A 19,354-nucleotide genomic window follows, 5' to 3' on the forward strand; every position below is an offset into this window, starting at 1 on the left:
TCCTCCCTTCCTTCCTTCCCTCCCTCCCTCCCTTTCTTCCTTCTTTCCTTCCTTCCTTCTTCCCTTCCTTCCTTCCTTCCTTCCTTCCTTCCTTCCTTCCTTCCTTCCTTCCTTCCTTCCTTCCTTCCTTCCTTCCTTCCTTCCTTCCTTCCTTCCTTCCCTTCTTTCTTAAATTTTGTTTTGGAGCCACAGAGCTCACTCCTGGCGGGTCTTAGGGGACCATATGGTGTGCCAGAGATGGAACCTGGTTCTGCTGCGTGCTAGGCAAGCTCTCTACCCACTATGCTATCTCTCCCTCTGCCCCCAACTGGAGGCTTTTTCTACCTTCATTCCAGGAGTAGGGAGGCTGGGGTCTGGGGATCAGCCCAGAAAAATGTGTCCCCCTTCCCCACCCTTCCCCAGCTTTCTGGGCTTCTGAAGCCTGAGCACTTCCAGTGAGAGCCACATCTGTCATCTTTGAACTTCCCTTCACAAAACTTGAGTGGGGGGATCATCAGGGGGAGTATAGAAGCACAGTTTCATTCCACACTGTGTTTCACCCAAACAGGGGGAAGGGATTTCCCCTATTGGAATTTCTAAATAAATTAAAATACTGAAGACAGGGAAATAATATTTTTTTTTTTAAAAAAAAGCAGAGCAGGACCAGCCCACAACCAGGTTTCCCAGGAGCCCCTAGACTTGCTGTCCTCTGGGCCCCCAGCCTCCCTCTGGCCCCCAGCTCACTCATTCCGGCTCCCACCACCCAGTCCCCTCACTTGGTGCCCCCAGTCCCCTCTCTCCAGGCCCTGCAGCCCCCTCCTCCTCCTGCCTCTGCAGGACAGATGGGATTTTCTCCTCCCTCATCCGGGCGGGGGCCATCGCCGCCGACAGCAGCAAGAAGTGGTACATGTTTGACGGGCCCGTGGACGCCGTCTGGATTGAGAACATGAACACAGTGCTGGACGACAACAAGAAGCTGTGCCTCAGCTCCGGGGAGATCATCAAGCTCACTGAGGTGCAGCCCACCACGCGCCCCACCTGGCTGTGAGGAGCTCAGGGCGTGGGGGTCCCTGCTGGTGTGGGAGGGGCGGTTCCCAGGGAGAGCGAGAGCAGGTCTGGGCCTGGCGTGCCACCCCGGGCCTGGGGTCACCCAGGGCCCTGGTCTGTGCCTGTGTCAGAGTCCACAGGGGTGGGTTCTGCAGCAGAACACACGGGACCCCTGGTGCCCCTCGCCCGGGGTGGCCAGAGTGTCCCTCAGCATGCTCCTGGCATTGGCTCTTCTGCAGTGCCCCCGGGGGGCCCCACCATCTGGTCTGGGCCGCCTGCACCCCGAGCCCCCAGCCTAGCCCGAGGCCCACCGCCCTTCCCATGGCCTCGCGAGCCCTGGCCTGGCTCTGGGGGAGGGCGCCCTGCTCATGCCGAGCCTCTTGATGCCAGGAGATGACCATGATGTTTGAGGTCCAGGACCTGGCGGTGGCCTCGCCAGCCACGGTCTCGCGCTGCGGCATGGTGTACCTGGAGCCCAGCATCCTGGGGCTCATGCCCTTTGTCGAGTGCTGGCTGAGGAGGCTCCCTGCCCTGCTCAGGCCCTACGAGGAGACGTTCAAGGGCCTCTTTGTCTCCTTTCTCGAGGTGAGGGAGGCCCCAGGTGCCTGGCTGGCGGGGGGAGGTGCCGGTGGGGGGTTGGCACCGCACAGCCATGGAGCTAGCACCGCTTCCCCCCAGGACTCCATCACGTTCATCCGCTCCTCGGTGAAAGAAGTGATCGCCTCCACCAACAGCAACCTGGTCGCGAGTCTCCTCAAGCTCCTGGACTGCTTCTTCAAGCCCCTTCTGCCTAAGGAGGTGCCTGAGCCCTGGCTGGGGCGGCCCAATCCCTGTGTCACCCCAAGGGTCCCACACTCTAAGCTCAGACTCCGGGAGATGAGCAGGGGTGGGAAGTGGTGGTGAGGTCACGTGGCTCACAGGAGCATCCATAAGTCTGTGGCAGATTCCAAACCCGGGCTGGAGGTCAAGGAGAGTTCCCCCCCGACACCCCCTTCCCCAAACACACTGGTTGCTTCCAGCCACTCAGCACCGCTTACGCCCCTGCCCGATGCAGTCCCCTTTGTCCCAGGGACACCGGAAGTTCCCCTCGGAGAAGCTAAGCCGCATCCCAGAGCTCATCGAACCCTGGTTCATCTTCGCCCTGGTCTGGAGCGTGGGTGCCACCAGTGACAACTACAGTCGCTTGGGGTTTAGCCTGTGGCTCAGGAACAAGATGAAAACGGAAAACGTGAGAGGCGGGACCCCCCCTTCCCACCGCCCCAGTGGGGCCCCTGCAGCTCTAGGGCCCCACACCGACTCCCCGTCTGGCCCCGCAGCTGAGCCTGCTCTTCCCGGAGGAGGGGCTAGTGTTCGACTACAGGTTGGACGATGCAGGCATCAGCAACGTGAATGAGGAGGAAGAGGAAGAGGAGGATGCCAAGCAGGTGATGGGGTGGGGGGGCAGTCCTCCTGAAAAGTCTCATTGGCCCAGCAGGGGTTGGCTTCCCCGAGGCTGAAGGACAGGCCAGTGTCCCCATCCCTCCTATTAGCCCACAAGGACTCTGGGGGCCTCCCCTCATCTTGGATCCAAGGACTGGGACCCCAGGCCAGGAGGAAGAGGACGGCAGGGGTGTGTGGAGAGACGGTTGCCGTAGAGGGGCCTGCTGGCCATAGCTGTGTCCAACAAATAGTCAGAAGTGTTCCCAGGGGGCCGTGTCGGCGTGGCCACAGTGAGCCACACCCTCTCTAAGGGAGGGGTGAAGCTGGCGCAGGGCCGTGGGTGAAGGGGTGTAGGCAGGGGAGGCGGAAATGGGGCCAGGCATTCTCTCAGTGTCCAGGTGACCCCAGCGCCCACACTTCCCGCCCCAGGCCCGGGGCCGCCTGCCCGTTTCCAGCAAACGCCTTTGCATTCTTCGGAGTCCAGTGGCCAGAGCTCCTCCATCAGGCAGAGGCCCGGGATCCCCGCAGAGAGCGAGCCCTGCTTCTGAGGCAGCCCCTGGTCTCCTCCCGGTAGCCCCGGGCGAGGGCAGTCTGGGCTGCCCTGAGCCAGCCGCCGTTGCAGGTCAGCTGGGTGAAGTGGATGAACGGCTCCATGCCCTTCACCATGGCCCCCGACACCAACTACTGCGACATCATCGTCCCCACCATGGACACCGTGCGCATGTCCTATCTGCTGGGCATGCTGCTCACCAGCCACAAGCCCGTGAGTGCCCCGCCACGCCCCACCTCGCCCCCGCAGGCCACCCCGCCAGCTGCCGGGCCTGACAAGCCGACGCCCCCCCAGGTGCTGTGCATCGGGCCCACGGGCACGGGGAAGACCCTCACCATCGCCGACAAGCTGCTCCGGAACCTGCCTGTGGAGTACATCAGCCACTTCCTTACCTTCTCGGCCCGTACCTCGGCCAACCAGACTCAGGACCTCATCGACAGCAAGCTGGACAAGAGGCAGGCCCCCCCACCCACCGCCCCGGGCCTCCCCCGCCCACATCAGCCGGCCACCCACTCACTTCCTACAAAGACCGCCCACCGGAGGGCTGGGGTGGGGGAGCCGCTCCTCCATGGGAATTCTGGGGGTGCACTCCCTGGGCCGGTGGTCCGGGCAAGCCGGGAGGCAGGGGAGACTCACCTGCAGGGATGAGGCCCCAGAACTGTGAGTTGCCCTCTCACCACCACCACTCCAGGGGGCTGAGGCCTGAGGGTGCTGGGCTCACACGGCGCCCTCCCCGCCATCCCCCTGCAGACGGAAGGGTGTGTTTGGGCCACCCCTGGGGCGCAACTTCATCTTCTTCATTGACGACCTGAACATGCCGGCCCTGGAGACATACGGGGCCCAGCCACCCATTGAGCTGCTTCGCCAGTGGATGGACCACGACGGCTGGTATGACCGCAAGATCATCGGTGCGTGCTGTGGCGGGGGCGCTGGGGCTGGGGAGGGCCTGGGGCCTGGGGCCCGGAGCTTCAGGGCTTTTACGAGACCCCAGAAATGCCTTGAGTCCTTTTCATATTGAGGGGAAATGAACTTTCAGGGCCTAGGGGCAGCTCAGTCTCTCGTAACCCGTCTCCCCTTCTGCTCCTCGGGGTTCACACACCTGCGTAGGTGGGGTGGGCATGCACGCGTGGTGCCTCACACGTGAACTCACTACATCCTCGCCACGTCTGTACCAAGTTTCCTTTTCATGGAGCAGAAGGCCCACGGAGTCATGCGTGGGCTATGCCTTGGAGATCACTCACGGGACTAGAGCATAGGCCTTGCACGCGGGATTCTGGGGTCCATCCCTCGTACCATGTGGTCCCCCGAGCACCACGGGGTGACCCAGATCATTGCTGACTGTGGCCCCCAAACAAAATTAAGATAGGTGCCTAGGGCCCCTCTGTAAGTCATAAAGAGCCTGGGCAAGGCCCCTCCTGACTTCACACCCACATTCCAGGTGCCTTCAAGAAGTTGGTGGACATCAACTTTGTGTGTGCCATGGGCCCCCCGGGCGGAGGCAGGAACCCCATCACCCCACGACTCACACGCCACTTCAACTACCTGTCCTTTACCGAGATGGAGGAGGTCAGCAAGAAGCGCATTTTCTCCACCATCCTGGACAGCTGGATGGGTGAGCACCAGGCAGGGGTTGGGCAGGCGGGGGGCGAAGGCACAAGCTCAGGCCCCCCGCAGGCAGCAGGCAGCCTCGTCCCTCACCGGTGGCAAACGCATGAGCCTCTTTTATTTGTTTTTGGCTTGGAGGGGGCACTGACTCTGCACTCAGGGATCACTCCTGGTGGTGCTCGGGGGATTATAGGGGATGCTGGGGATCGAGCTCGGATCAGCCACGTTTAAAGAAAGCACCTTAACCGCTGTAGTGTCACTCTAGCTCCTCTGGAGCCTCTCTGAGCTATGATTTCTCCGTCTAGAAAGCGGGTGGTTATATCCATGCCCACCAACCTGAGTCCTGGGGACCCCAGGTCAGACCCTCAGAGCAGTCTGGCACGCATGGTCACACTTGCTCGGGTGGCCGTGGCGGGGGGTGGGGTGGGGCACATGTGACTTCTATCAGGAAAAGTCACAGGATGAAATGGTACCCATGGCCCCGAAACTCTGTTTTGGGTACTGGGGGGATGTCCACCCCGGAGGCAGCTTTCCCTCCCCATCAGCCCACCTCCGACCTTGCCCACGTGTCACCTCGAAACACCACTTGGCACTTGGAGCGGGTGGGGGGGGTCCCAGTAGCTGCTGAGGGGTGTCAGGCCCTCCCCCCGAGGATGTTTGCCTACCTGCCCAATTGGGGGCTGTGTTGCTGTGGCTGTCTTTGGGATATGCAGCTGGGCACAGCAGGCCAAGGTCGCTGGCAGGGGCCGCCTGACTCTGAGCCCCCCATCTCTCCCCCAACCCTTTAGGTGGACTCCTCGGAGAGAAGAGTTACCGGGAGCCTGTGCGTAAGTGGGGGCCTGGGAGGGCTGGGGGCAGGGCACGGGTCCCGCAGTGAACCCTGGGCTCTAGTTGGGTGTGGCTGGGGCCGGGTTCCTGGGACCACAGTAAACCATCCCCAGACTCAAGTGGGACACGGGGCCTTTGCTAGGGCTCTACCTGCCTTCATGAGCTCCTTCCCCATCCTACCCGGTTACTCTTCAGAGCCAGGCTTGGTGTCTGACCTACTGTAGAGGCAAAGCAAATGTGCACTCAATGAATGAACAAAGGCATCCACGTGGCACCACGTGGCCTCTTGAGAATCACGTGGGGTGAGCCCAATGATCCCCAGAACTGTTGGGGCTCAGGCAACCCCTCATCCTCGGGCCTTGGAAGTGAACCACCAAAATCTCCTAATGTCACCTGAAAGCTCCCCTTACATAACACACACACACACACACACACACACACACACACACACACATACACACACACACACACACACACACACACACACACTCACTCACTCTCTTTCCTTGCCCCTTTTGCCCATTGAAGTCATTGATTCATTTTTCTATTCAACTTGACAGCAAAACTCCTCGAAAGCATCTTATCTTCTTCCTACCCCCACTTTCCTTGAGCCCGCCCTGTCCAGAGTGGGCACATTATTAGTGGCCTCCTGTGCCCAGCTCAGTTCTTGCTGTCTGTCCCCAGGCTTCCCCCAGCCTCTCCTCAGACAAGCCCATTCCGTGCCCGGGGATAAAGCCCAGCCCAGTGCTGACTGGAGGTGGCCCTAGCCCAAAGGGATTGGTGAACCCCAAAGGTCATAGCTGAGGTCCAGCCCCTCACACCCACCGCCCAGTGCTCCCAGAGCCCGTATGGACTTCTGTCCACTTCAGCATGATGTGGGCTGGCGGGTTTGGGGTTGAGCAGTGCAGTAAGGGCCCACCCGGCAGACTCCCCCCCACTCCCGAGAGTGTCCCCAAGCCCATGAATGTGTCCCAGTGCCCCAGCCCACAGGTCCAGCAGTTTGGGTGGGACATCAGGAGGGCCCTGGGGAGAGGGCCCCGGGTGGGCGCCCAGGCTGCAGGTGCGACAGGGGAGCAGAGCCGGGCACGGGGCAGGGGCGGGGCTGTGGAAGGTGTGCTGGTGTCACCCACAGCCCTGCTTCCACAGCGGGTGCCCCCCACATCACCCAGTTCACGAATCCACTCGTGGAAGCCACCATCATGGTCTACACCACCATCACCTCCCAGCTGCTGCCCACGCCAGCCAAGTCCCACTACACCTTCAACCTGCGTGACCTCTCCAAGGTGTTCCAGGGCATGCTCATGGCCGACCCGGCCAAGGTGGCGGTAAGGCTCGGACGGGCCCCCCAGCCCACGCTGCAGACCAGGGCCCAGAAACCCCGCCTTGCATCTAGAACAGAGGCTGTGAGGAGGCGCCAGGGCCGGCCTGGGGGCAAGCCCCAAGGCGCCAGACACAGACCCTGTGCCTGAGAGGATTGGGGGGAGAGAAGCTGGGGTGCCTTCCAGGAACCAAAGGCCCACCTGTGGGAGAACAGGAAGGGTCTCAGGAGTGGGACGTCGGGGTCCTGGACAGTTGGGCAGGCGGGCCACAGTATCCCGAGGGTGACAGGAATGGGGAGGTGAGGAGAGATTCACTCCGTGGAAGGGCATGAGTGTGTGGGTGCCCAGGTGGGAAGAGGAGTGGGCAGGCAAAGCCCCTCGGCTTTGTCCAGCTGACGTGAAAGGGCCCAGGCCTTCCAGCGGCACCTGCGCGGGGCCGGGGGCGTGGGGGGGGGCAGCTCCTGGCTTCCCGCTGACTCTGGGAGCCGCAGGACAAGGTGCAGCTGCTGCGGCTGTGGTACCACGAGTCCTGCCGCGTGTTCCGTGACCGCCTGGTGGACGACGAAGACCGCAGCTGGTTTGACAAGCTCCTGGAGTCGTGCATGGAGCGCTGGAAGGTGACCTTTGAGGAGGTCTGCCCCATCCAGCCCATCCTCTACGGGGACTTCATGTCGCCGGGCAGTGACGTCAAGACGTACGAGCTCATCACCGACGAGACAAAGGTGAAGAGGCTGGTTCCTGCTCTCCCGGGGTGGGGTCCCCGCCCCTCCGTGGCAGCCACACGCATGTGAGCAGCCCGGCCTGCTCCTCCGACAGCCGTCAGGGGCCTGGGGCCCCGTTCCCTGGCTTGGCCAAGCAGCCCTTGGTGAATGGACGGCTGAGATGTGGGGACACGCCCCAGAGGGGCCCACAGGACAGAACTGCCCGGGTCCCACAGTCTTGTGTGGGCCGACCCGGCTTCCTGTGCCCGGCACCCACCGTGAGCTGAGGAGCAGCAGCGGGGTGGCCCCAGGGCCCGGGGACTGAGGGACCCTCCCTGGCTCTCCTGACCCCACGCCCGGCCCCCAGATGATGCAGGTGCTCGAGGAGTACATCGAGGACTACAATCAGATCAACACGGCCAAGCTGAAGCTGGTCCTCTTCATGGACGCCATGAGCCACGTGTGCCGCATCAGCCGCACGCTGCGCCAGGCTCTGGGCAACGCGCTGCTGCTGGGCGTGGGGGGCAGCGGCCGCAGCTCCCTCACCCGGCTCGCCACACACATGTGAGCCCCCCGAGGATGGGTTCCTCTGGGCTCGGGGGCTTCTGGAAGGACAGGAACCGGTTCTGGCCCCAGGGAGAGGCCGGAAGCAGTCGGCAGTGCTGAGGACGGGGTGCAGGAGGGATCTTAGAGGAGGAGGGCGTGGGGCTGCTCTCAGAATTAGAGCTGGGGGGCGGGGATGGCAGAATAGGTGGGCCGCTTCCCTGCACATGACCCAGATTCGAATCCTCCCAGGACCCCATATGGTCCCCCCAGCCCTGCTGACTGATTCCTGAGCAGAGTCTGGAGTCATCCCTGAGCACCACCACATGTGGCTCCAAAACAGAGTCCGGGGGTCAAGGCACTGGTTTTGCATGTGGTCATCCCAGGTTCAATCCTTGGCACTGTATTTGGTCCCCTGAGCACAGAGCTAGGAGTAAGCCTTCAGCAGAGCTGGGTGTGACGCAAGACCCCCCCCATCCTCCCCCCTACACACACACAAACAAGAATGGAGCTTGGAGAACGGAGAACGGAAGGGAAACACATTACAGAGAGAATGGCTTGGGCGCAGGGCAGGAGGCAAGAGAGCAAGAGGGCCTGGAAGGTCACTCAGGAGGGTCACCAGGGGATAGCACAGCGGGTAGGGCGTTTGCCTTGCACGCAACCAACCCAGGTTTGATTCCCAGCATCCCGTATGGTCCTCGGAGCACCGCCAGAAGTAATTCCTGAGTGCAGAGCCAGGAGTAACCCCTGTGCATTGCCGGGTGTGACCCCCCCAAAAAAAAAACACAAAGAAAGCGTTGCAGGAGGGTCAGAAGAGGCCAGACAGCTGGGCTTGGGGGTGGGGAGGGTGAGGGCACCCTGCAGCTGCCACCCACACCCCTGTCCTCAGGGCAGAGTACGAGTGCTTCCAGATTGAACTCTCCAAGAACTACGGCATGGCCGAGTGGCGTGAAGACATCAAGAAGGTCTTGCTGAAGGCTGGCCTGCACAACATGCCCCTCACCTTCCTGTTCGTGGACACCCAGGTGCCCCCACCTCACTCGGCGGGCAGAGCCGGGGGCAGGGGGCAACCTCGGCCGCCCGCCCAGAGTGGGCATCCATGAGGGGGCCCTTCAGCACCACTCAGCTCGCTCCCCTCCTCCTTCCCAGATCAAAAATGAGTCCTTCCTGGAGGACATCAACAACATCCTGAACTCGGGGGACATTCCCAACCTCTACTCCTTAGACGAGCAGGAACAGATCGTCAACACCATGCGGCCCATCGTCCAGGAGCAGGGCCTGCAGCCCACCAAGGCCAACCTCATGGCCGCCTACACCAGCCGCGTGCGCAGCAACATCCACCTGGTGTTGTGCATGAGGTAGGACTACCGCCGGGGTGTGAGCAGGGCCACACGGGGCTCCCGTGCCACAGGGCTGTGGAAGGGCCCCGGGCCCCCGGGGGTCAGCCGGGCTCTCGGAACCTTATTCCGTCTGCCCGCCAGCCCCATCGGAGAGGTCTTCCGAGCCCGCCTGCGGCAGTTCCCCTCCCTGGTCAACTGTTGCACCATTGACTGGTTTAACGAGTGGCCGACAGATGCCCTGAACTCGGTGGCTTCCATGTCCCTGAATGAGATCCCGGAGCTGGAGGCCAACACAATGTTAATTAAAGGAATGGTAGGTGTCTGGGTCAGGCGCAAGCCCGGGGTGGGGGTAAGGTGAGGACTTGGGGTCACTGAGACCTGGGGGAGAGTCCCACAGCCACTGCACAGGAGCGTCTTCGGGCAACCATTCCTCCCCCCCAGCCTCATCTTCTCCATTTGCATCGTGGAAGTACCTCCGGGTTGTCAGAGCAGTGCGGAACTGGGCGTGCTGTCCCTGCCACTGTCTCTTCTGCCCTATTCAACAAGGCTGGGGAAACCCTCGGCCTCTGAGGGAGGGGCTGGACTCACTGGTTGGGCCTGGGAGAATGATGGTCAATCGCTGGCGATCCAAGAGCTAGGGGAAAGCTGGCCGAGGCCCTGCCCCCCGGCCCCCAGTCTCAGGGACTCATGATCAGGACATGAGCAGAGAGCTGGGAGCCTGCCCTGTGTGGGCTCGTCCGAGCAAGCCCTGACTTGCAGAGCCGAGTCTGGGCCCAGCCGCTCGGTGGGTAGCCCACTTCCGCCTTGACTCTCGCCCCAGACTCAGGTCTGCGTGTTCATCCACCAGTCGGTGGCCAAGAAGTGTGGTGAGTACCTGGCCGAGCTAGCCCGCCACAACTATGTGACGCCCAAGAGCTACCTGGAGCTGCTGAATATTTTCTCGGTCCTCATTGGGCAGAAGAAACAAGAACTGAAAACCGCCAAGCACCGCATGAAGAGTGGCCTGGACAAGGTGGGCGTTTGGCGCCCACCCAAGCCTGACCAGATTAGCAAATGCCAACAGGGGTTTGGACGGGGGGCCTCCCTCCCTCCCCCAAAGAGCCAACGCTGCCCACCAGGGACAACCAGAAGCAGGTCACCCATAGGTTCCTAGGGAACAGCTCCCTTCCCTGGGTATACACGCCAGGGCTCGGGAGCCACCCAGTCCCTCAGCAAGGAGGGAGACCCTTCAGTTCATTTACCCAGCCCCCTACCTGTCAAACTCTCATCACTCTTTCTAGTGCCCATCACACCCCATCTCTTCTCTGCGTCCCCTCTCCCCCTCCCCCTCCTCCAGCTGCTTCGTACTGCAGAGGATGTGGCCAAGATGCAGGAGGAGCTGGAGATCATGCGCCCCCTGCTGGAAGAGGCCGCCAAGGACACCATGATCACCATGGAGCAGATCAAGGTGGAGCTGACCAGCCCGCCCTGGCCCAGGAGCTGTGCCTGGGGTGCTGCTCTGGGGGTGCTGGGCCTCCCTGTGCAGCCATGGGGGTGGCCCTGCAGGTCGCTTAGCCCTCCAGACCTGGTCTCTTCACCCTATGGGCATATGTGTATTCAACAAGATCTTGGTCAGAGCCCGAATGGTACCAGCCACTGTCCTGGGACACAAGGGGGGGCAAGAGGGACCCGAATCTGATCATCACAGAGTGGACCAAGTGCCGGGATCGGCCTGAGCTCCCTGGAGCACTGTGCATCCAGCGTGAGAGCCCTGCATCCCGGGCCAGTCCTCAGGGCGGATGTGGAGATGGGCAGGTGGCTGATGGCAGCTTCCTGGTAGAAGTGGGGTTTCCGCTCTGCAAAGTTAGGGTGCTAGAACTTTCCTCAGCAGGTGGAAGGAGCATGCCGTGGGGCAGTGATGAGGCCCCACCAGGTTGCGGGGGCGGCTCTTAGAGAACGAGGCATCCCACCCCTCACTGGGGGGCTGAGCTGCAGACAAGGGAAGGGGAGGGAGGGAGGGAGGGCACGCCTGCCTCTGGCCTCAGCCCCCAGCGGGGCCCTCCCTATCTCTGCTTCCCAGGATGACACAGCCCTCGCCGAGGAGACCCGGAAATCAGTGCAGGCAGAGGAGAACAAGGCCAACGAGAAGGCTAAGAAGGCGCAAGCTATCGCCGACGATGCCCAGAAGGACCTGGATGAGGCGCTGCCCGCCCTGGACGCAGCCCTGGCCAGTCTACGCAACCTCAACAAGAATGACGTGACCGAGGTGGGTGGGTGGCCAGGAAGGCCCCAGACGCCCCCTCACGCCCCTTCCCAGAGCCTCTTTGGTCCTGACCCCCAACCTCCCCTTCTTGGGTGGGCCCAGGCTCTGAGCCGGGAAGGCAGCCCTTGGGCTCCTGTCCACACCTCCTCTGCCAGTCCCCTAGGCCCACGCAGACCCAGGGGCTCAGTCGCAGGGGAGGGAGTCAATCCAGGGTTTGCAGGTACGTGGGGGAACCTCAGAAGGCCTTCAGGGTGCCCTTTGAGTATGAGGGAAGGACTTGGCCGTTGGGACCCCTGCTGGGGTGATGCCCGGGGTGCTGGACCTCCCTGCACCCACTCTTGGCTCCCAGGTACGCGCCATGCAGCGGCCGCCCCCGGGCGTGAAGCTGGTCATCGAAGCTGTGTGCATCATGAAGGGCATCAAGCCCAAGAAAGTCCCCGGGGAGAAGCCTGGCACCAAGGTGGATGACTACTGGGAGCCCGGCAAGGGGCTGCTGCAGGACCCGGGCCGCTTCCTCGAGAGCCTCTTCAAGTTTGACAAGGTGAGGGCCAGGGAGGGGCCCCGCCCCACCCCAGCAATGGCCCTGTCTCCCGCCTCCCGCCTAAGGGGTTGTGCAGGGAAAAGGTTGAGAGGAGACCCCGCTACAGGGGGCTGGAAGAGCTTAGGCCCAGCCGGGCACCATGCCCACAGTCACTTCTAAGCTCTGCAGCCTAAGGGCCTCACATGCACGGGCCAAAACTGAATTCTTCACCCTTCCCAGTGGACTGGACCCTCAGTTTCCCCTTGGGCATAGGTGTCCCACCTGCCTGTCTGTCTGGGCCTCTGGTGGGGTCGCTGCTTCCTGTTTAAGTCAGCCCTCGAGCCCACACCTTCAGCTCAGAAACTGACCAGGGTGCCCGTCACACTTGGCACCCGCACCCCCAAAACACACACACACACACACACACACACACACACACACACTCACACACACACACACCCTATCACGTGTCTGTTAGACTCGGCACTTCCAGGAGGGTGGAAGTGACGACCGTCTCTGAGCTTCCAACCCCAGCACCCATGAGCTTCCCCTCCACAGGTGTAATAAGCTCCCAGCAGTGCTTGGGAGCCTCAGGCCCCAGCTCAGACCTCTGGGAGCTCACGGTCAAAGCAGCTGCCTGGACGGGCCTGCACTGCTGGGCTTCGTGGTGTGGTAAACGCCCCGGGTTGGGATGATTACTCTCCAGCATTGGCCTGGCTGGGTGCAGGAACCACTGTTTGTGCCCCAGCGGTTGCAGCCTTGTCTCTGGGCTGGTGCCGAGAGCAGACTGCCTGATGTCCAGCTCCTGAGGACAGAGATCTCCGGCGGTCCTAGCTGAACTCGGGGGACACGGACTCCTTTGCTGACTGGTCTTTCCTAAGGGCTGGGGCCAAGACAGCATCGGGGTTTCCCTCAGAGCCCCCCCCCATGCTCCCTGAAGCAGGCCCCTGAGCCCGTGGCTCCCCTGCCCAGGACAATATAGGGGAGGCGGTGATCAAAGCCATCCAGCCATACATCGACAACGACGAGTTCCAGCCAGCCGCCATCGCCAAGGTGTCCAAAGCCTGCACGTCCATCTGCCAGTGGGTGCGCGCCATGCACAAGTACCATTTTGTGGCCAAGGCCGTGGAGCCCAAGCGGGTGAGGACTGGGCGTGGCTGGGGAGTCCCGAGGGGAACCCAGGCTCCCCGGAGCCCTGGGCAAGCTGACACTGTGCCCTCTGGCCACAGCAAGCCCTGGCGGAAGCCCAGGAAGACCTGGAATTGACGCAGAAGATCCTGGAGGAGGCGAAGACGCGCCTGCAGGAGGTGGAGAGTGGCATCTTCACGCTACAGGCCAAGTACCGTGAATGCATCGCCAAGAAAGAAGAGCTGGAGCAGAAATGCGAACAGTGTGAGCAGCGGCTGGGACGTTCCGACAAGGTGCGTGTCCCGCTCAGGGGTGTGCCATGGGGCGGGTGGGTCTGGGTGGTGGGTGGGTCCCGTTTGCTGTCCTCCCCATTTCCTAGCAGCTTCCCCAAGACCCCCCAACAACCCCGCCTGGGCTGCCTCTGCAGCTTATCAACGGCCTGTCGGATGAGAAGGTGCGCTGGAAGGAGACCGTGGAGAACCTGGAGGACATGCTGAACAACATCACGGGCAACGTGCTGGTGGCCTCGGGCTTCGTGGCTTACCTGGGCCCGTTCACGGTGAGGAGCAGCTGGTCCTGTGGAGCCTGCCCTGCAAGAGGCAGCCAGGGGGCGGCGCTGTCTTGCTTATCCGGTCAGCCAGTACTGGCCAGGCACCGCCTCTGGGCCAGGAGCAGTTCCAGACACAGGGATAGGGAGGTGCACAGAAGAGCCCCCTGAAATGCTGCCACCCAGCAGGACAGGTGTGTCCGCTTGGGTGTCTGCAGTGTGCCTCCCGTCCCCACCGCACGGCAGCAAGCACTCCCCATCACCCACTTCCACAGAGTACAGAAGCTAAGGACGTGACTCAGGCGGCATCAAGGGGGTCAAGGAGACAGGGCGGGGGTTGGGGTGTATGCCCTGCACGTGGCCAACTGTGATTCGGTCCCTTGGCACCACATGTGCTCCCTTGAGCCTTGCTGGGTACAGTCCTAGAGGCCCCCATGCATCACCAGGATGGCTCCTGGCACCACAGGACCCAAACAGCATCACACCCTCCAGGCCCTCTCACTGAACCGCTGGTCCAGTTGGCCGAGAACCACCAGGAGTGGCCCCCTAGGAGTGCTCCTGGGGAGAACTTCCCCCCAAATAATAAACCTGAAAAATAGCAAAGCGGCACGAGAGCGCAGATGCCCGCCTCCTGTGCCCACTGCCTGACCATGGGTGGGGGAAGGGTCCCCACGCTGGCAGGGCGGCCTGAGCCGGGTCTCCCCACAGGGCCATTACCGCACGGTGCTCTTTGAGAGCTGGGTCCAGCAGCTCAATGTCTACAAAGTCCCCCACAGTGAGGAGCCCACGCTGATCGGGACGCTGGGGAACCCCGTGAAGATCCGCTCGTGGCAGGTTCGTACCCTGGGAGGGGCCAGGCCAGGCCTCCTCTCCGCCTCTTTCCTGGGTCTGCCCAGTGAGGCTCCCCTGATCCACGGGGAGGGGGCAGGAAAAGGGAGAGCTACGATGTGGCAGAGGCTGAGGTGTTTGTGGGAGTGCAGGGGAGCAGAGTCCCAAGTGAGGGTCCAGAAAGGCTCTCTGTGAGGGCTGGAGTGATAGTGCAGCGGATAGGGCGTCCGCTGCACTATCACCTTGCAGGCGGCCAACCCAGGTTCGAATCCCAGCATCCCATATGGCCCCCTGAGCACCGCCAGGAGTAATTCCTGAGTGCATGATCCAGAAGTGACCCCTGTGCATTGCTGGGTGTGACCCAAAAAAGCAAAAAAAAGAAAGGCTCTCTGGGGGGCTGGAGTGATAGTACAGCAGGTAGGGCATTTGCCTTGCACGCAGCCGACTCAGGTTCGATTCCCAGCATCCCTTATGGTCCCCCGAGCACTGCCAGGAGTAATTCCTGAGTGCAGAGTCAGAAGTAACCACTGAGCATCGCCGGTTGTGACCCCAAAAAAAGCCAAAAAGTAAAAGAAAGGTTCTCTGGGGGCTGGAGCACACACTTCATATGCAGGAGTCCTGGGTTTTATTGACATCACCACATGTTCCCCTGAGCACTAAGATAGGACTATCTCGAGCACTGTTGTATGGGGGTCACACTCTCCTTCAAAGGCTCTCAAAAGGAAGTCTTGAGCTGGACCCTGAAAGACAGGCAGAACTGGCCCAGGGAACTCAGAGAATAGGCGAACAGGAGGAGGGGCTGAGGCAAGAGGCCCAGAAGGCCACAAAGGGTGTGGACGCCCGACTCAGAGCTGGAGAGAGACACAGGGTCCTGGCATCAGGGGCTTTCCCCACACTGATGCTTGAGTCCCATCTTCCATTTCCAGGGGGTGCAGGAAGGAGGAAGGAGGAGGAGGAGGGTTAGGTTGAAGTCAGATTGGGGTCGCTGACACCCCAGCCCTGCCCTGCCCTGCCCCGCAGATCGCCGGCCTCCCGAATGACACCCTCTCCGTGGAGAACGGGGTCATCAGCCAGTTCTCCCAGCGCTGGACTCACTTCATTGACCCTCAGGGTCAGGCCAACAAATGGATCAAGAACTTGGTGAGCCTCGCCTGCCACCACCACCCCGGGCACTCCTGATGGGAGGTGCTGAGCCTCAGGCCACCCTCACCCTCAACCCCCACCTGCCCCACTCCCGCAGGAGAGGGACAGCGGGCTGGACGTGTTCAAGCTGAGTGACCGAGACTTCCTGCGCAGCTTGGAGAATGCCATCCGCTTTGGCAAGCCCTGCCTTCTGGAGAATGTGGGCGAAGAGCTGGACCCGGCCCTGGAGCCGGTGCTGCTCAAGCAGGTGGGCCTGCAGGGAGGGGTGAGGGCCCGGGAGAGACCACCTCTTCCCTCCCCTGCGGGGGGGCGGGGGCGGGGGGCTCTGGGTGGCCAGCCACCGTCCCAATGCCTGGGGAGTGTGAGGAGCTGGAGCGGGGCTTAGCCATGGTGAAGCCTCCTCCCCCCTTCCCCATCACAGACTTACAAGCAGCAGGGGAACACGGTGATGAAGCTGGGGGACACGGTGATCCCCTACCACGAGGACTTCAGGATGTACATCACCACCAAGCTGCCCAACCCGCACTACACGCCCGAGGTCTTCACCAAGCTCACCATCATCAACTTCACCCTCTCACCCAGGTCAGCTTCTGGCCCCGAGGAGGCCTCCCGCCCAGCCCAAGTTTCCCAGCTGCCACCCAGGCAGGCCCCTCCAGCCTCCCACAGCTCCTCTTAGTTGCTGCCATTTCTTTGTTCATTGTTTGCTTTGGGGGAGGGGCGCACCCAGTGGTGCTCAGGGCTTATTCCTGCCTCTGAGCTCTGGGGGGTTACTCCTGGGGGGAGCATATGGGATGCCAGGGATTGAATTGGGTCAGCTGCATGCAAGTCAAGTGCCTGACATGCTGTACTGTCTCACCAGCTCTCAAGTGCCACCATGTCCACCATGTCCGAGAACCCCCAACCCATCCTGATCCCCTCTAGGACCTTCCCCCTGAGCCCTGCTGTGTAGCCCTTTCTCAGCCCCTCAACTGTCCTGGAGCCCCACCTTGGGGCCTCTCTGGCTGCCCATACCCAGCCCTGACCCCCTGCATGGTTGCTCTGAACCCTGCTTACAGCCTTTGAGGGCCACCTACCAGAGCCCACAGCCCCCTCCCCCACACCAGAGGGCAGGGAATCACTGTAGTCAGGCCTTTTCCCATCCCCCTAACACAGAGAGGGAGTGTCCTAGAGAGCCCAGAGCACACACACCCAGTTGTACAGCCCCGCTGTAACCCTGGGGACGCCACCCGGCTCTCCCTGAGGACTGACCCTGAGCCAAGCCAGGACCCCAGGGACAAGGGGCTCCAGCGTCCCTGGTGTGATGCCTCCTGCCCCTGGCAGTGGCCTGGAGGACCAGCTGTTGGGCCAGGTGGTGGCTGAGGAGCGACCTGACCTAGAGGAAGCCAAGAACCAGCTCATCGTCAGCAACGCCAAGATGCGACAGGAGCTGAAGGACATCGAGGACCAGATCCTGCTGCGGCTCAGCTCCTCCGAGGGCAACCCTGTGGACGACATGGAGCTTATCAAAGTGCTCGAGGCTTCCAAGGCGAAAGCCGCTGAAATCCAGGTGGGCACCTCGGGGCCTCCTCCTGCTCCTCCCTGTCCACCTGGCCCCGATCCCCACTTCCTGCCTTTTTCCATGTTCCTTTGCATCCCCAGTCCAAAGTCAGGATCGCGGAGCAGACCGAGAAGGACATCGACCTCACACGCATGGAGTACATCCCTGTGGCCGTCCGCACCCAGATTCTCTTCTTCTGTGTGTCTGACCTGGCCAACGTGGACCCCATGTACCAGTACTCCCTCGAGTGGTTTCTCAACATCTTCCTCTCAGGCATCGCCAACTCCGAGAGGGCAGGTAGACCTGGCTCCCGTGCCTGTGGCTCCTCCCTGGCACCAGGGGCCGCCCCTGGGCACACTGCACTTGTGGACACACACTTGGACACTCATACCAGGTTCACAGGCATACGGTCCCGCATCAGATCTCAGCCTCTCCCATCCCTTCTCAGGGTCCCTCCACTGGGACTCAGATTGCTGCTGGTGGGATGGTGTGGTGGGGAGTTGGCTGCCTTGGGCCTGGGGCTCTCGCCTTGCCCACTTCTCCCCACTCCTGCCCCCAGAAAACCTGAAGAAGCGCATCGCCAACATCAACCGCTACCTGACCTTCAGCCTGTACAGCAACGTCTGCCGCAGCCTCTTTGAGAAGCACAAGCTGATGTTTGCTTTCTTGCTTTGCGTCCGCATCATGATGAACGAGGGCAAGATTAACAAGGTGCCCGCACCAAGAGGCTCTGGGGGGACTGAGGTCTGGGCCAAGCACCAGGGAGCTGCCCCACAGCAGGGGGGATGGGCTATAAGGAAAGGGAAGGCCAGGCACGAGGGCACAGCCAGGGCAGATGCAGAGGCCACAGGAAGCATGGTCCCAGCTGGAAAGGGGCCAGGCAGAGGGCAGCGGGCAAAGCGCTCACCTTGCAGGTGGCCAACCTGGGGTCATCTCCTGGTAGCACACGGTTCCCCTGAGCACAGAGCTGGCTGCTTGGAGACAGCCCCAGAGCAGCACTGGGTGTGGGCAGAGAACCCAAACCAAATGAAACAAAGAAAAGCTGCCAAGAGATCCTGGTTGACTGGGAGCACAGGCCTCTGGGAGACCCGGGCTAGGGGAGCCGATGGTCAGTGCCTGCCGTGCGCATGCCTCTGTGTCCCACGCTCTCCGGTGCTGCCCAGGGCAGGGTGACATCAGCTCTGCAGGCAGTCAGTCAGTACTCCCCCACCCCCTTCCCCAGGAAGCAGAGCTCTCATTCTTCCTCCTCTTGAAGTAAGAAAACTGGGGCTCAGGGAGGAAAATGCTTTGCACAAGGGCATCCTGCTGAGGACAAGCAGAGAAGGGGCACTGTTCCTGGCCTGCCCACTGGCCACTCCCCAAGCAATTTGGTGCTCTGGGTGAGGGCGGGGTGCTGGAAGATGTGCCTGGCACTGATCCCCCCTCCCCACCTCCCCATCAGAATGAGTGGCGCTACCTGCTGTCCGGGGGCCCCATCCAGGATGATGCGATGGAGAACCCCGCCCCGAGCTGGCTGTCGGACAGAAACTGGCGTGACATCGTGGCCCTCTCCAACCTGCCAACCTTCGCCTCACTCTCCACCGACTTCGTGAAGCACCTCTCAGAGTTCCAGGTCATCTTTGACAGCCCTGAGCCCCACCGGTGAGCTGAGCCCACCGAGGGGGTGAGCACGCAGAAACCTTCCTCCAGGGCCTTCTCTGAGCTTTCCCATGGGGTCCCCCACACTCTGCTGTGGCCCCGGGCACATATGCCCTGGGCCTCTCCCCTGTCCCTGTCCCTGCTATCCAGTCAGCAGATCCCTTTGGCCAGGGCTCCCTACAGGGACAATGTGGGCACTGTTGCAGGGAGCCTCTGCCTGGTATCTGGGACCAGTACCTGGACCAGTTCCAGAAGCTGCTGGTGCTCCGCTGCCTGCGTGGGGACAAGGTTACCAATGCCATGCAGGACTTTGTGTCCTCCAACCTGGAGCCACGCTTCATTGAGCCACAAGCAAGTGCGGGGCTGCCCCAGGATGGGGGAGGCTGCAGGACCCTGCACAGAGCCCCCCGCCCCTCTCTGGATGCTCCAGCTGGCTCCAG

The 19,354-nt window shown here is 62.0% G+C and overlaps 1 protein-coding gene across 1 annotated transcript in view; it reads left to right on the forward strand.

Moving 5' to 3' along the window:
* The window catches only part of DNAH1 (dynein axonemal heavy chain 1), a 61,013-nt gene that overhangs the window by 37,299 nt on the left and 4,360 nt on the right, over positions 1 to 19,354 (forward strand). The window contains exons 36-67 of the mRNA XM_055136674.1: positions 817 to 994; positions 1,417 to 1,611; positions 1,705 to 1,824; positions 2,096 to 2,254; positions 2,343 to 2,450; positions 3,068 to 3,208; positions 3,290 to 3,450; positions 3,746 to 3,903; positions 4,434 to 4,607; positions 5,389 to 5,427; positions 6,575 to 6,753; positions 7,239 to 7,469; positions 7,816 to 8,012; positions 8,881 to 9,016; positions 9,141 to 9,349; positions 9,473 to 9,644; positions 10,152 to 10,343; positions 10,668 to 10,778; positions 11,391 to 11,576; positions 11,923 to 12,114; positions 13,066 to 13,233; positions 13,323 to 13,514; positions 13,649 to 13,780; positions 14,477 to 14,602; positions 15,617 to 15,736; positions 15,837 to 15,986; positions 16,161 to 16,321; positions 17,060 to 17,285; positions 17,378 to 17,573; positions 17,836 to 17,987; positions 18,718 to 18,917; positions 19,121 to 19,265. Coding sequence (XP_054992649.1) covers positions 817 to 994; positions 1,417 to 1,611; positions 1,705 to 1,824; positions 2,096 to 2,254; positions 2,343 to 2,450; positions 3,068 to 3,208; positions 3,290 to 3,450; positions 3,746 to 3,903; positions 4,434 to 4,607; positions 5,389 to 5,427; positions 6,575 to 6,753; positions 7,239 to 7,469; positions 7,816 to 8,012; positions 8,881 to 9,016; positions 9,141 to 9,349; positions 9,473 to 9,644; positions 10,152 to 10,343; positions 10,668 to 10,778; positions 11,391 to 11,576; positions 11,923 to 12,114; positions 13,066 to 13,233; positions 13,323 to 13,514; positions 13,649 to 13,780; positions 14,477 to 14,602; positions 15,617 to 15,736; positions 15,837 to 15,986; positions 16,161 to 16,321; positions 17,060 to 17,285; positions 17,378 to 17,573; positions 17,836 to 17,987; positions 18,718 to 18,917; positions 19,121 to 19,265 — 5,206 coding nt within the window. The remainder of the gene's footprint in view (positions 1 to 816; positions 995 to 1,416; positions 1,612 to 1,704; positions 1,825 to 2,095; positions 2,255 to 2,342; positions 2,451 to 3,067; positions 3,209 to 3,289; positions 3,451 to 3,745; positions 3,904 to 4,433; positions 4,608 to 5,388; positions 5,428 to 6,574; positions 6,754 to 7,238; positions 7,470 to 7,815; positions 8,013 to 8,880; positions 9,017 to 9,140; positions 9,350 to 9,472; positions 9,645 to 10,151; positions 10,344 to 10,667; positions 10,779 to 11,390; positions 11,577 to 11,922; positions 12,115 to 13,065; positions 13,234 to 13,322; positions 13,515 to 13,648; positions 13,781 to 14,476; positions 14,603 to 15,616; positions 15,737 to 15,836; positions 15,987 to 16,160; positions 16,322 to 17,059; positions 17,286 to 17,377; positions 17,574 to 17,835; positions 17,988 to 18,717; positions 18,918 to 19,120; positions 19,266 to 19,354) is intronic.

Source organism: Sorex araneus, chromosome 4 (assembly GCF_027595985.1).
Source record: "Sorex araneus isolate mSorAra2 chromosome 4, mSorAra2.pri, whole genome shotgun sequence".
Classification (NCBI taxonomy): domain Eukaryota; kingdom Metazoa; phylum Chordata; class Mammalia; order Eulipotyphla; family Soricidae; genus Sorex; species Sorex araneus.